General features: G+C 30.9%; 1 protein-coding gene across 1 annotated transcript in view; it reads right to left on the bottom strand.

The window, feature by feature from the left end:
* The window catches only part of LOC126887489 (E3 ubiquitin-protein ligase listerin), a 76591-nt gene that overhangs the window by 23633 nt on the left and 36179 nt on the right, over positions 1-16779 (bottom strand). The window contains exons 11-14 of the mRNA XM_050655060.1: positions 15183-15525; positions 9826-10265; positions 8621-8798; positions 5115-5280 (exon numbers count right to left, since the gene is read on the bottom strand). Of these exons, the coding sequence (XP_050511017.1) occupies positions 5115-5280; positions 8621-8798; positions 9826-10265; positions 15183-15525 (1127 nt within the window). The remainder of the gene's footprint in view (positions 1-5114; positions 5281-8620; positions 8799-9825; positions 10266-15182; positions 15526-16779) is intronic.

Consider the following 16779-nt stretch of genomic DNA (forward strand, 5'->3'; position numbering starts at 1 on the left):
TCGTAACTTTTTACATACAAAATACTACAAGTAAGAGAAGAAAATCGCAATTATTCCAGTATAATAATGTCAAATATTACTAACAGTGTGATACACTCTAAAACAAGGGGTTACACACAAAGGTACGCCACAGTCAGGGCAGAACGTGACGTCAGCAAAATAGAATTCTACTCATCGTGATTCCACCCCAGTCGGCAGTCGATCGTAGAAAGTTTAAAATTAGAAACGAGAAAACAAGTGGGCATGGGTGCCCATATAAAAATTTTTAGGGGGGGGGCAGACGTGAAGATGTTGCAGATTACATTTCGTATACTTTGGATAACCATATATAGTTTAAAGCACCCGAAAAGCTAGGGAGGAGGGCCACGGTCCCCCTGCCCATAGGTATGGGCGCCCATGCAAGTGGGGATACCGTTATTTAGCGCTAGAGGAGTTAAAACGCGTAGGCGCCTTATATATCGTACAAATATTTTAAACACGAGTTAACTCGGTTAAGCGAAAATAGAAACGTAGTTTAAAACCGAGTTAACTCGGGTAAGCACGTTAAGCGGTTAATTTGTGACAACATAGTCGATCTTCAACAACTTGTTACTTGTTACTCGATCTTGTATTTCAGAGAATAAAGTAAGCGAATGGGATTAGAGATTAATACTTATAGCGACACGCTTCATTTATTATTTTGTTTAATTGCTAATTTTAAATATTAACTTTTTTCTCAAAACGAAATAATATGGGTCATATAAAATTCACATTTAATATACAAACCAGATGTTAAGAAGGACCGTTAAGTTTTACGAAACGAAATGTATCCCTAACCAGATGTTTTTGGTGTGTTCAGTTTAACAAACTGAATTCCCCATAAATTAATTACCTTATCAGACCTTAATTTCAATGGGTCTATTGAATAAAAAGAAGTATTTGCTTTTACTTACACGAATTTAAGTATTTACTTAATAGTACTTGAATAAAGTTATTTCTTTAATGCTTTAAATCCATTACTATTAAGTAAATACTTAAATAAGAGGAAGTAAAAGCAAATACTTATTTTTATTCAATAGACCCAATAACTCACTTTGGAAATGCATTCGAAGACGTTTCTTAAAACCGCAGAAATGATTCTAATTTATTGCCTTTCTGGCCAGATGGTAGAAACACAAACATATTAGCGTTTGTGGTTTTTTTCAGTATAGTCACAGCAACACTCGGCGCGGACACACCACCATACTTGCAAAGAATAATAAACCCTCTTTCGAGAAATTTTCACGCTATTTTACCGATACAAATAAATATATTATTGACAAGTTGTTGTTTTTACACTTATTTTAATTTAAGTTAATCTTTCCCGAACACCCACGGGACATACCAAAAATGTACTGACCTGTTCAGAGTTCGATCTTCAACTCAAAACTAAGGTTTACTAAGTGTTACGTATGGTCGGTGCTGCTATATGGGCAATAAGTGCTACGTATGGGCTAGAGGGCTGGACACTCAAAACGAGGGATATAAACAGATTAGAACACTTCGAAAGGTGGCTTCATCGCAGTATCCTAAAGGTACCATGGACGGCGAAACTCACAAATGTAGATGTCCTTAAAAGAACCAACCAAGAACGCTAACTTTTCAAAACCATCAAGAAAAGGAAAACGGCATATCTGGGTCACATCATCCGAAACGAAAAATATCAGGGGCCTGATTCTAATTCATTTCGACAGTCGCAATTTCATTTCGACACCGCCATGACAGCCGCAGAGTATAGCGATTCTTATTCATTTCGATATTAGTTACAACTGGGGATATTAACCTTATCATGTTGAGACTGCTCAGAATTTGGGTTGGCGCTCCGGTTTATTGGAATTTGTTGATAGTCTGGGAAAATTATCGAAAAAATGCCATTTTTGGGAAAAATTATTTACCAGCTATTTTATTGCTAAAATCGAATCTTAAGATTGCATATATTAGTAATATGGGGTATGACAAGTCCGCAGAAAGTGTGTTATTTTATTTATAAACAAATTAGCACTCCTAAATCTTCTTTTTTTTTCAATTAGTGGTCTGTAACTCCTAAAATTTTTCCTTTGAGCCAAAAACACTCAAATAAAAATTCACCGTAATTTAGTTCTGCACAAAGTGATTTTTTTTCCGATTTCCTTCAACAAAAATTTTACTCAGAAAATCCGAGTTTTCCCAAAAAATCTGCAATTTTCAATTAAAATTTTAGGGAAGTACCTAATTATTTATCAATAATTAAATAATTGATGACATGAAAGATTAAAACGGACGATTTTGGAGCAAAATCCCGAAAGAGGTCGATTTTTATTTTTAAATTACAATTTTTTGGCATATATTTCATACTAGTGACGTCATCCATCTGAGCGTGATAACATAATCGATAATTTTGTTAATAGGAATAGGGGTCGTGTGGTAGGTCATTTGAAAGGGCGTTCAATTCTCTATTCAGTAATATAAACATTAATATCATTAGGTATTTATACAGGGTTGCCAAAAAATAATTTTTAAATTAAATTAATTGGTGCAAAAAGAAGAATGTATGTAATTTATTTAACTCAAAATACATTGTACTGCTGTCAGAAAATAGAAAAAAAGGTTTATTTCACAAATAAACATTTCTTTTCGCTTAAATTAAATCACAAACACCCTCCCTCCTACCTGTTGGCAGTTTGAACATTTAATTTAAGCTAAAAGCAATGTTTATTTGCAAAATAAACATTTTTTTCTATTTTCTGACAGCAATAGAATGTATTTTCAGTTAAATAAATTACATGCATTGTTCTTCTTGCGTCAATTAATTTAATTCAAAAATTTTTTTGGCCTTCCTGTATAAATAATGATATTAATGTTTATAATAGGGCTTTTCATCGATTGTCATTTGTTTCGAGCTCCTGTCATATGTTGAATAATCTGTGTATAATATTAATATTTACGGATTTTACGAAATATGACAGAAGCTTGAAATAAATGACTGTGAATGAAAAGCCCTATACTGAATAGAGAATTGAACGCCTTTGTAAATGAGCTACAACACGAACCCCTATTCCTATTTAAAAAATAATCGATTACGTCATCACGCTCGGATGGATGACGTCACTAGTTTGAAATATATGCCAAAAAAAATTAATTTAAAAATAAAAATCGACCTGTTTCGGGATTTTTCTCTAAGATCGTCCATTTTAGAGAAAATGAATTTATTCCATAATTTAGCCCCTCTCTGTATATCAGGAGACCGGCGACAATCTAACCAATAGTTTAGCAATAAATAAAATGTTAATTAAAAAATTTCGGTCGAAATAATAACCAGAAAGATTATGATACACCAGAATAACTATGATTTTCGTATAAAAAAGCACTATACCTATTCAACGTACCTTACAGGATTTTACAAGAAACATTTTTTTGGTTTATAAACAAATAGAACCCCTCAGAAAATATTAGATTAAATTAAATTAAGTTAACGCTGTTGAAAAGGGCACGGCTTCTGTGCCCTTTTCGAAGAAAAAAAAATTGAATTGCGAGGAGTGATTCCAGGTATAACCGGTTAAATTTGACCGGCATTTGCGACAGAGTTATAAACAACAGGATTTTAATCTTTGAACCATTAGATACCTTTTAATTCCGGTAATCTTTGTACATACAAATTTTCATATCTTCAAGACACTCATAACAAAAAAGATTTATGTCACTGTCACCAAATTATTTAATTATTGATAAATAATTACTTCTCTCAAATTTTAGTTAATTAAAGATTTTGTTTGGAAAACCCGAATTTTCCGAGGAAAATTTCCGTCGAAGGAAATTGGAATAAATTATCAATGTGCAGAATTAAATTACTGTCAATTTTTATGCGAGTGTTTTGGTTTAAAGTTAAATTTTCGGAGTTATAGAGCAATAATTAAAAAAAAGATTTCGGGGCGCTAATTTGTTTATAAACAAAATAGCACACTTTCTGTGGACTTTGCACAGCTATATTACCAATATAGGAAATCTTAAGATTTGATTTCAGCATGTCCAGCAATAAAATAGCTGGTAATTAATTTTCCTTGTTTTTTACCAATTTTCCCAGATTATTACCTTACATCTTTCATTGAGTTGATGATTCATGTTGTGGACATTCTCAATTATTATATTTCTAATTTAATACTATTCTATCTACGTCCTCAAAACAAGCAAATTTCAATTAAACCCAGCCATATTAATACCTTTTGCTTTAGTTTTCCTTGCAAGAAATAAACAAAACACATCTAAACTAAACCTAACCTCGCTTTTGGCCATTCATTCATCTCCGTGTCAAATAATTTCGACATCGAAATTATAATATCAACCACTTTTTTGGAGTCGCTATTAATTTCGATAGTCGCTATTTCGTGACGTCATTTCGTTAGTTCAACTAAAATCCACAAGGCTCGCACAGTCGCATTTCGACGTCGCCATATTGAAAGCGACTTGTATAAGTGTCGAAATTTGATTTAGAATCAGGGCCCAGTTCCTTCAACTTATAATCGAGGGTAAAATTGAAGGCAAGAGAGGAATGAGACGCAAGAAAATGTCCTGGCCTCGAAACATAAGGCAATGGACAGGGATTAACGACATACAATTTCTGATACACATTGCAAGAAACAGAGAGTTAATGGAAAATATGATCGCTAACATCCATTAGTGGATTCGCATCTGATGAAGAATAAGTCGATAAGGTCGTCATTACGAACAACGACGTTTTAAAGGAATGATCAAAGAAAAGGAGATATTAAATACAATTAATATAAGAAAATTAAAGTAACTAGGTCATGTCATGAAAGATGAGAGATATGCGTTGCTGCAGATCATTGTACAGGGAAAGATACTGGGCACGAGAAACATAGGCCGACGACGTATATCCTGAGTAGACAATTGGAGACAACGGTACAATTGTAACTCTGTTGAAGTGGTTAGGATAGCAGTATCAAAGGTGAAGATACCCGTAATGATAACCAACCTTGGTAAAGGAAACAGCACCTAAGGAAGAAAAGAAGGACTCCAAAAGTGTATGGTAAATTTTAATTAAACTAAGAAAAAATCATAAATTTCAATAATTATTTTTAATAATTCACAACACTACTTACCAGCGAGATATAGCCATGTTTGTAATAAATCAGAATGTATACTTTCCACCAAAACATCTTGCCATTCGTCAACAAAACTGCTTGATACATCCTTTTGTTTTAATTCTTTAATCTTGTTGTCTGTATTGACGTATAAACTAACCACCGAACAGAGTATTGCTTGGTACTAAAACAGGATTTGTAAGTTCAAAATATTTCATGAATAACCATGAAGTGAAACATGACTAAAACTACTTTTATGAAAATGAAGCCATTTATTTGCAATAATCATCTCAGTTTAGAACTAAGACAAAGAATGGTTAAGTGCTATATTTGGTATGTACTTTTGTATAATGCAGAAGTGTGGACTCTAAAAATATCAAAAATGAACAGAATTGAAGCATTGGAAATATGGATTCATAGACGGATGCTGAAGATACCTTGGACAGTTAGAAAAACTAATGAGGAAGTACTAAGAAGGGTCAACAAAGATAGAGAATTATTAAAGACTGTTAAACATCGTAAAATGCCTTAATTAGGACATATAGCGAGGGGAAATTGATATAGACTACAACTGACCGTTAAAGGCAAAATAGAGGGCAGTAGAGGCGTAGGAAGAAAACAAGTTTCTTGGTTAAAAAAACATTTGTGAATTAGACCAGGGCGCATTTGTAAAAATATTGGTACATTTGGACGTTGAGAGGTGACTCAAATTTTTTTGCAGAAATTGCTTGAAAATAACTCAAATAATAATATTTGAGTTATCCTCCCTCTCAAAAAGGTCCGGAACATTGTTTAAATAATTAAAATGTCAAAAAATGAAGGAAAAATTCGATTTTTTTCTTCGTTTTTTGATTATAACTTTAAAAGTATTAATTTCCTAGAAAAGTTGTACTAACATAAAAGTTGCGTAATTAAATTTCCTACAATATAGAATTGGTTAAAAATTTAAAAAATAGTCACCCTTGTTGCAAGATAGCAATAATTGCGAAAAAAACATGCAAAAACAAGTATTCGCATTTTATGTTTTTCAACCATTTACGCTACACTTAGGATCTTCAGGTTTTACACTGTAACACTGTAAATTTCATTAAGATCGGTTCAATAGATTTTGCAATCCAGCTTTCGCAAAAAAAATTCATTTCTTCAAAATGTTACAGGACTGAAAATAAAGCAGGTAGCAAGTTGAAATTTTTTTTGTTTATAGAAGTGTACTGTAACTCATTTGCAATTTTCAAAATTAAAATCGATTAACTACCACGGCGTCAGGAATTTTTTTAAATAAACATTAATTATTGGTGCTACGCGCAGGCCAGCGGATAGTTTACCCTGATTGGGCATTCCAATGACCTTTGATAATGATTGATACATTTTAATTTTTATTACATTTGGATATAAATAAATAAATTTGTTTATTGCAAAATAAAAATACATACTCTATCTTTTGAAGTACCACTTTTTTTAGCAAAAACTTTCTTTGTTCAGATATTTTAACATATAAAATAAAAGTTTATTATTTTTAAACATATACAATTGTTTAAACAATATTTCACAAACAATAATAAAATTAGTTTGATTTTTGTGGAATTAAAATATTAAAATACAACAAAATAAAGAGTAAGAAAATAATATATTAGATAAAGATTGGAAGAAATTTTGGTGGAAATCAACTTGTGTGAATCGAACACCACTGTCCTGCGCGTAGCACCAAAAATTAACGTTTATTTAAAAAATTTCCTGACGCCGTGGTAATTAATCGATTTTAATTTTGCAAACTGAAAATGAAAGGTACAGTACACTTCTATAAGCAAAAAATAATTCAACTTGCTATCTGCTTTATTTTCAGTCCTGCAACATTTTAAAAAAATTAAATTTTTTTGCGAAAGCTGGATTGCAAAATTTATTTTGCAAAATCTGTTAAACCGATCTTAATGAAATTTACAGTTTTATTTTACTATATCATGAAGTTTTTCTGGGTAAAATATGAAGGTCCTAAGTGTAGCGTAAATGGTTGAGTAACGTAAAATGCGAATACTTGTTTTTGTATGGTTTTTTTCGCAATTATTGCTATTTTGCAACAAGGGTTACTATTTTTTAAATTTTTAACCAATTCTGTATTGTAGAAAATTTAATTACGCAACTTTTATGCCAGTACAACTTTTCTCAGAAATGAATAGTTTTAAAGTTATAATCAAAAAACCAATAAAAAAAATTGAATTTTCCTTCATATTTTGACATTTTGATTATTTAAACAATGTTCCGGACCATTTTGAGTGGGAGGATAACTCAAATATTATTATTTGAGTTATTTTCAAGTAATTTCTGCAAAAAAATTTGAGTCACCTCTCAACGTCCATCTCAAAACAGATGCGCCCTGGACTAAAAGGACTCAGATATCAAATGCAGGACAATTATTATTCCATATTGCAGAAGATCTAGAAGTCTTCGCAATGGTGATCGACAACGACGGATAATTCTGATATGGTAGAAGAAAAATCCGTTGATATGAGATTCGTTCCAAAAGATAGCATTTGTACGATGCCTTAAAAATAGTTTGGAAACCAATTAAATTATTTTAGTGATGTTCCTAATAATATATTATAATTTAACCTTTATCTATTTTCATACTATAACAGGGCTTTTTATTCACAGTCATTTGTTTCGAGCTTTTGTCATATTTCGTATAATCCGTGTATATTAATATTATACACAGATTATACAACATATGACACAAGCTCGAAACAAATGACAATCGATGAAAAGCCCTATAATATATCAATTACGGTTTCACTACCTGTATCATAATGAACTTCATTATGATACAGATGTTCATTACGATACAGATTTTTAACCAATAGGGCTTTTCATTCAGTCATTTGTTTCGAGCTTCTGTCATGTGTCACTAAATATTATTATATCTACGTCATACGTTATTGGTATGTCCAATGATACAAACCAAAGACGTATGATGTAGATATATTAATATTATGTGACACATGACAGAAGCTCGAAACAAATGACAATCGATGAAAAGCCCTATAGAATCGCGATATAGCATTCGCGATGAAGGTGGCACATGCGCAGTGACCAATGGCGAGTTAAATACATACGCTTTGACAGTTCTCAATATTATGTAAACAAACTGATTAATTAAAATCTTTTTAAGAAAATGTCTGAAGTCGATAGGGATATTAAAAATGTATTCTTAAACTCATTTTAATAATTATTGTAATATTGAAAATATAAGTGTATGTATGTCTGTATGTATCAACAAAATAATAATTAATTTAACCATATAACTACTTACTTAATTTGTTTTCGTTACAAAATTAATAAATTTGAATATATTTTTTGTTGTGAATGATCATAGAAAAAATCGTGTATACCACTTTCATTTAATTATCATTATGAAGCTCGTACTCTATACGAAACTCGCCGCTAGGCGGCTAGTTTCGTATCCGTCATACTCACTTCATAATGACCATCATTAAATGATCGTTGCATAATATACTATTATAATACTATACCTGAAGTGAATCATATGAATCCTTAAATTTTAGACAATTTGTTGCCCATGACACTAGAGACAAAACAGCAAAATCCCAATGTCTTTGGCTAAATGTGTTAAATTTATGTTCCATCATAGCTGCGCACAATCTAATAACTTCAACAATTTCTTGACAGTCTTGCCAACTTATATCACGACTGAAAAATAAATAGAGTAATATATAAAATGACTATAATGATATAAATGATAAAAACAGAAAAATTTTCGTTTTATCAACTAAACTTAAATTCTTATATTTTACTGGTAACACAGGTCGACAAGCCCAGAAAATGAAGTATACTTTTCAGAAGGTTTTGAGTACCAAATTCGCGCTGGTTTTTGAGATATTCTAACCTAAGATTGTTTTTGGCAATTTTTAAGGTTATGTAGACCGGTTTGTTTTTTCTACCCTAAAATAATACGCACAACATCTTAAAGCAGGGGGCTTGGACGTGCCGAAATGTGGCCGATGACAAAAATACGCCATAACAGAAGAATAGTAGGAAATCTATTTGAATAGAAAAAGACTGTGTGACTCGTACATACTTCTATATAAGTCAAAACGGCAACAGGTGTATGTTCTCAAAAACTGATAGTATTAATGTAAAAAGTATTTATCAAAATCAGCTAAGTACTTTACGCATAGCAAATGCCATCATCAGAATCAGAGCTTCGTATTATAGGTATAAAAACCTCATAGAAGAGTAATTGTTGACAAACAAAATATTAAAATTAAATTGATACAGAACTAGGCCTCTGACCTAGGGTGAAAGTTAAATTTAAATAAAGAAAATTCTTACAAATATTAAATATCACATCAATGTGCTTAGAGACCATATGGCTTCACGTTACAATGTGGTAGTAACCACATCAACTTAAAAGTTACAATTGAGGCCCTTAGAACACAAGGGGTATAAGAGACAATTTTAAAAAATTTGTTTTTAAATACAAAAATGGACTCCCAAACAAACACATAGAAAACATGGGGGCTTCAAACTTTCTACATAAACTAACAATAAAATGATCAAATATGACATGTTATTGAAAACATGCTGACTAGTATGTACGTAGATTTTTAAATTTGGCTAGAACTTTGAACAAAATTTTCTCAAAACTTGGCTCTTATCCCTTGTGTTCTAAGGACCTCAATTAATAGTTTAATTGCAGGTAAACTAATTAACTTACGTATTATACAGGAAGTGCGGCACATTCTTACTTCTAATTGCTTCCATTTGCGTAAAAACTTCAGCTATTTGAACATCAATGTCTTCACACTGAATTAAACTACGCAACGAGACAATATTATCAATCGCATCTGCTTTATTATGAACGAGATCGTAATTAATATTCTGACTAAAAGTTTGAGTCAAATGTAACTCATAAGAGACATCCGTTTTTGACGTATCCTGTACAAATTCTTTATACACGGCTTTTAGATCTTCGGGTAGTAACTCTGAATACAATAGATAAGCCACTGCAGGCCATTGCCAACCGTAATTTCTACTATTTTCTTTTATAATCCTTTTAAGATTTGATCTAAACGACTTGTCGGTATTGGTTAATGTGGTCTTCATTTTCATTTCTGTTAATACGTAGAAATGCACAATGGAGTCAAAGTAGAGCGTCTGAAAGATAAAAGCAATAAGAGTTGAAGAGTAAGAATTGGGAACTTGCATAAATTTTTAAATTCGAAAAAAATGTTATAAATCACAACACAACATAATTTAAAACATGTATCAAAGATAAAAAAGTTTTGTTTGTCTTTCGTTTGGCCCCTAAAGACGATTAAAAATTCAAATTAAAACAGGTGGTCCAAAACGCTTCGTGACGTCACTTGGTTTTACATTTACATTTTTCCAATAAAGTAAACAGAATTTTAAATTAGACGTTATAAACGTCAGTAGAAAATACATGTATGTGACGTTACAAGTGTTTTTGATCATTTGAACTATTCATAGAAAAATTCGTACTTTTACAAAATGGTTTTATTTTCAATAGTAAACCTTTGTTCCTTTCCTTCAAAAACAGTATAAAACTACAATTTTAACAAACTGGTATATATTATTACAATGACATACGATAAATGTCATTAGAATATAAATATTTTTGACTTATTCCACGACGATGAGCTTGCCAAATACCCAAGTAGGTGGAGGCCAATAAACTAAAGAAGGAGAAGAAGAATATACCTAAATATAAGATTGTGTCTAGGTATACGTTACCATGTACGCAAATAAAAAAGTTAGAGTGTCAGTGATTTCTTATTTTTTATTTGTTTAGTGTTTGTTTTTAAATTAACTACGGAGTGTGGACAATTATTTAGTTCTTTTAATGAGTTTAAGAACATTTTAAAACAGTACGAAAAAGATAAGAGACTATAAATTAATATATATTTTTTTAGTTATAAATGAAATAGTATGTATTAGACCTAAAGCTTTCACAATAATAATTAACTTGTTCTGAAGCTATTATCCTTGTGGCATTTTTGTAATCAACTATTCTAAATGGGAACTAAGCCACAATTTAACCAAAAAATGATTTTATTAACGTTTCGACGTCTAAATCGGACGTCGTTGTCAAAATACAAAATATTATTAAATTAAACAAAAATGGTGTTGCTTAGTAAAAAAAATTTCTAATCATTTATTTAATCTGACTAATTTTTGTATTTTGACAATGACATCCGATTTGGACGTCGAAACGTTAAAAAAATCATTTTTTTAGTTAAATTGTGGCTTATTTCCCATTTAGAATAGTTGATTATAATATATAACTTACGGATAAAAATTATTTTAGCAATATTTTGTACGTGTCATATCAACTAAATACATATATTTATTTTGCTAACCTAAATATATACTTTTATATATATGTACATTGATTTATTACAATTAAGTTTGAAACATCTAAATAGTTCTGCTTCCCTTCCCTTAACAAGTATTTTTCTATCAAACAAACACTAAACATATCAAAATAGCATGTACCAAAATATACAGTCACTGCGCACGTTAAATAATGAAGTCACTGGCTTGATCAAGTTTAATTCGCGTGTACCTAACTTTTTTTATTTGCGTACACGTTAGAGTGTACCTAGACACAGCGAAATATAACCATAATAATAACTAATGTAAAACTATGTGACGTCACGGGTCGTATGAACTATTTTATACCGCAGAAGACTTTAAATATGTATTTCTAAGTTATTACGAGTTTTTGAAGCGTGAAATTTTGGAAATCTCATTTTTAAACAAAACTGAACATTATTATGTAACAAAAAAAAATATGCAAGTTCCCTATTCATTAATAAATAATTCATAATAAGGGTCATATTACCCGTATGCGCACCAATGGTGAATATTAAATTCCTAATTGTACATCAAAAAATGCGCAACAACTACCTCTTAAAACCCACCAAATTTCATTTGCATATCTCAACCGGTTCAAGAGCAATAAATAAATCGTCAGTTTGTAAGAAAAATTTCAACACCCCCTATCTCGGAAACGAAGCATTTGCGGACACACTATACGTTTATAAAGCAAATTGTCATTATTTTTTCATGCAGAATTACTCCTTAAAGTTTGCCATACTTATTTAAAAACACCCTGTATTGATGAAAAACAAGGCTAGTTGTTAAAGAACCTAACTTTTTTATTATCCAACAAAAGCGAATGAATCAAAAACAGAATGTTAAGAAAACATGAGGCTACAGTCGGGCTTTAATTTCAGTATTTTATAAATGCTAGAATATTCCACAGGGTGTTTGAGAAAAAAAATCACAGTTTGATTGGTACACCCTGTATAAAATGACAGTTTACCTGTCTAGCAACGATATTATTAAAGAATAAGGCTATAACATGTTAAAGAATTCACTTTAATCGGACAACAGGTTTAAGAAATTCGAGACATTAAAACTGGCCAATTTTTAAGGTGATCCTTATCAATTGTTGAGCACTGTATCTGGTGTGGTTTATGGGTCAGTGGAATCATCGCTCCATATTTCTTTAAAAGAGAGGCCGGCCAGAATGTTACTCTGAATGGAGACCGTTAGCGCACCCTGATATCAAACTGTTCAGTGACTGAAATTGAAGCTCTTGGTCTAGACGAAATTTGGTTCCAAAAAGAATGCTCCACTTGCCATACAGCCCTTGAAAGCTTTACTGTGGAAACGATTCGGTGAACAATTTATTTCACGCTTTGGACCAGTGAATTAGCCGCCTAGATCCTGTGACATCACACCTCTAGACTTTTTCTTTTGGGGCTACCTAAAGTCCAAAGTCTACATTAATAAACAGAATAAGTTTGAGGCATTGAAGGCCAATATCACTCGAGTCATTGGTCAAATACCAATCGAAATACTCGAACGCGTCATCGAGAATTAGAACTTCAGAATGAACCATCTTAACCGCAGTCACTGCTAACATTTGAAAGAAATTATCTTTAAGAAGTAATAGGAAAGTATGGTTCTTTTTATTATAATGTTTCGTTGGTGGTTTACGGAAACAATTAAATTAAATTAAATTAAGTGTAAAACAACGAACGAATGTGGCCAGAAAATGCGATAAATGACTAAATCTGGCGTTTTAAAAGCTGAGAACCTTTCTGTAGTTTTTAAGAAGTTGACATAAAAACCCTGAAAAAACCATTAATTTTATACAATCTGGTTTTGTATTTTAGGAAACACATGTGAATTTAACATGAGACGTATTCTTCCGTTTTGAGAAAAGTTAATATTTAAAATTAGCAATTAAAAAAAATAATAAATGAAGCGTGTCGCTATAATAATAAATATTTTCAAATAAAATTCATCATTTTTTTTTCATTATTTTTTCTTGGTTTAATTTTTTTTTTTTTTCAAAAAAATTCAAACAATAGGTTTAAGTAATTAGTAATGTACATATCTTTGTAAATAATAACATATTGTAAATATTAGAGGTAATGCCACAAAGTTAGCAATAGCTACATTATAAAACAGGGTGCTTAATGGAGCATCCTGTACATGTCATAATCATTTATCAACAAAGACGCTTATTATCATTACTGATAGATTGCAGAATAAAGGAGTTTAAAAAAAAGAATGTGTGTGTACTTTGTACGCACGTAAGAAGTTATACTTCTATTATATAATTTTAACGAAGTAATTGTATTCTATTTAAATATTAAACTAACTTTCTTATCTACCACTTTCAAAAATTTTTTATTAAAACAACTAAAAAAAAATGAATCGTAGAGGATTGGAACCCGAGACGTTTCGAACTCTGACCGAACGCTCAACAACTAGACCACCGAGGTGATGTGATTGACACGTACGTTTCGGATATAATTATGAGTGCAGCTGATCTCACTACTACCAACTTTGTTAAATTTCGAAACAGTAATTTCACTTTTATTTAATAATGGTACGGTAAACAATCCTCATTTTTTAATATGTTATTTCTTACAAAAATACCTTTAATTTAAGCACAAATAATTAAAAATCGTAAATTTGGGTCAAAAGTTATTAACTTTTTAAGAATTCCCATAAGAGCCCATGTTAAAACTTAACTTTGACCCTTAATAGTAATTAAACGGCACGGTAAAACATTTTTTAAAAAATCAAGTCTTAGTTTTTTGAAGTAAACTATAACATACTAAAATTTCATGCAAATCCTTAATTCTTTGCCGAAGGTGTAGAACGTCATTAAACTTGTGATATTTTGAAAATTGATCAAATTATTTTAATTTTGAATTGAAATGATTTAAGTGCACTTTACATCAACAATAAATTGAACAAGAAATTGACAAAGTTATTCAAGGCCAAATTTGACGAGTACAAAATGTATGGTTTGTAAAAGAAAATGAGGGAATTTGATGAAATAGAACAATTGGATATGTTTTATTTTGTCAAATTTCTTTATTTTCTTTTTATTCACGGCAAAATTGGATGTAGAATTGTGTTTTGTATAAGCCAAATTTGACCTTGAATAACTTGTTGTCAATTTCTTATTCAATTATTGTTGATGTAAAGTGGACTTTAGAATTGAAAAAAAATACAACAAAACATATAGTAAGAAAACAATATATTAGGTGAATATTGATGGTAATCAAATTATATAAATAAAAGTATTACATTATTACAAACTATGTATTTTGGCAGATCAAACAGGTAGGTTTATACTCATGATACATTAACAATTATTACGTACCTGTTGCTTTTAAAAACTATTTAAAAGTCACTACAATATTATAAACTGTTTTGTTTCTGTCCTCACAACAATAAAACTAATATATTATACATTTGTTTACCTTTACCTTTTCCTCCAAACCACAGCTGTCCTACAGCTGCCATATTGGATAATTTTTGACATGTGATTTGAACATCCAATCAGAACAAAGTTATAATGCGCGTATGCGCCTGGGTGATGCGTATGCGCCTGGTTTTAACATATAAAAATTCACCCTCATCGCGCGTAAAGAAGTATAACTTCAAAAATATTTTTTCTTTTGGAAAAAAATACCTTAAGATGAATCACCCTTTATATAAATAATTGATTTTAGTACTTACATTTTTAAACGTTTCAATATATACTTGACATACACATAAATCATGTAGAATTTGTGCAACATACTTTTCTGGACGGTCAACAACTTTTAAAATAATACTAGGTTTTTCAATATCGCCACCAGAAGTGTCTTCCTTATCTTCGTCCTCATCCTCATCGTCATATTCGTCTGGTAAAATATCTTTAAGAGTAGACGCCACTATCCCAAGTTTAAAATAGATCCAAGTGAAATATCTAGCAATATCAATTTTATCAATTGCGCTTGAACTAGATTTAATTTCTTCACGAGGATTACTCAATTCTCCACTGATGTATTTCGCTACTTTGCACAGGTCTTCTATATAACTGTAATATAAAGACTTTTTTATTTTCTATCAATGAACTACTAACTGTAGTCTATTTTTTGTACTGTAACTTGGGTTAAATCATATTTAACATAAAAATGATGCAAAAAAGAAGATGGCATGGAAAAAATACATGCAAACGGGATTAGACAATAAAGAAAAATTTTACAAGCAGAGACGATTGGTAAAAAGACAGTCACACGAGCAAAAGCAAAATCATGGAAAGAATTTGGAGAAGAACTATCAGAATGAGATGTAACAAATAATAGACACTTTTGGACCAGAATATGACACATGAAGGGAAGAAAACGAAGGGAAATAAACGCAGTAAGAGATACATCAAAGCAAATCTAAATAAACCCGGAACAAATAGGAATGGTATGGAAAGAATATGAGAAAAAAATTGATACCGAAGTAAAAATGGAAGACAAGGTAATAAATGAAAGCGAAGAAAACATAGAGCAATAAACTGGCTATGGAAAATATAATACAAAGAGGCGTGGGAAAAACAAACAATTCCTAAAGAATGGCAAAACAACATCATCGTGCCAATATATAAAAAAGGAGAACATGTAAACTGCGATAACTATAGAGCTATATGTCTGTCACCGGTATGCTTTAAAATAAATACGAAAATAATAGAGAAGAGACTTATGCCCGATTTCACCAACGATACCTAACAGCTGCCTTATTAAGTAATTCTTATCGATAGGAACTTCTTAAGTCAATACTTAGGAACAATCGTATGTCACAACTAAAAGAACTCTTATCTAGGAAATGCTTTCCTAGGTATTACCTAGGGTACGTTTGAACTATTTTTGATAAATAAAAAGAAGAATAAGATGACATTTCCTTACTTTTTCGATTATTTGTCATTATTGTTTGTTTGCCAATTTGGTTTTATTCAGTTTTGTACTGTTATAGTTATTTTATTTAGTAGTTAGTTATTTGTGCATTAAGTTTGTATATAATAAATATAGTCTTGTATGTTATTTGTATACAGTGCTAGTCAAAAGTCCGTACCCCCCCTCGTATCTTTTGAACGGTTATACCTATAATAGTGAAATTTGGAGATAGGAAATAAACGGACGTAAGCTTCTTAACTAGTCATGACAGGTGACGTAATAGTGACATATGACTTTACAGCGCCACTGTGACAGATAATTTTAAATGGGACCTTATGGCAAGTGACACATCGTTTGAAAGGTATTGAAAATACCTATTCAGTCATACTAATATTGTTTAAGTTTAAGCT

Source organism: Diabrotica virgifera, chromosome 6 (assembly GCF_917563875.1).
Source record: "Diabrotica virgifera virgifera chromosome 6, PGI_DIABVI_V3a".
NCBI lineage: Eukaryota > Metazoa > Arthropoda > Insecta > Coleoptera > Chrysomelidae > Diabrotica > Diabrotica virgifera.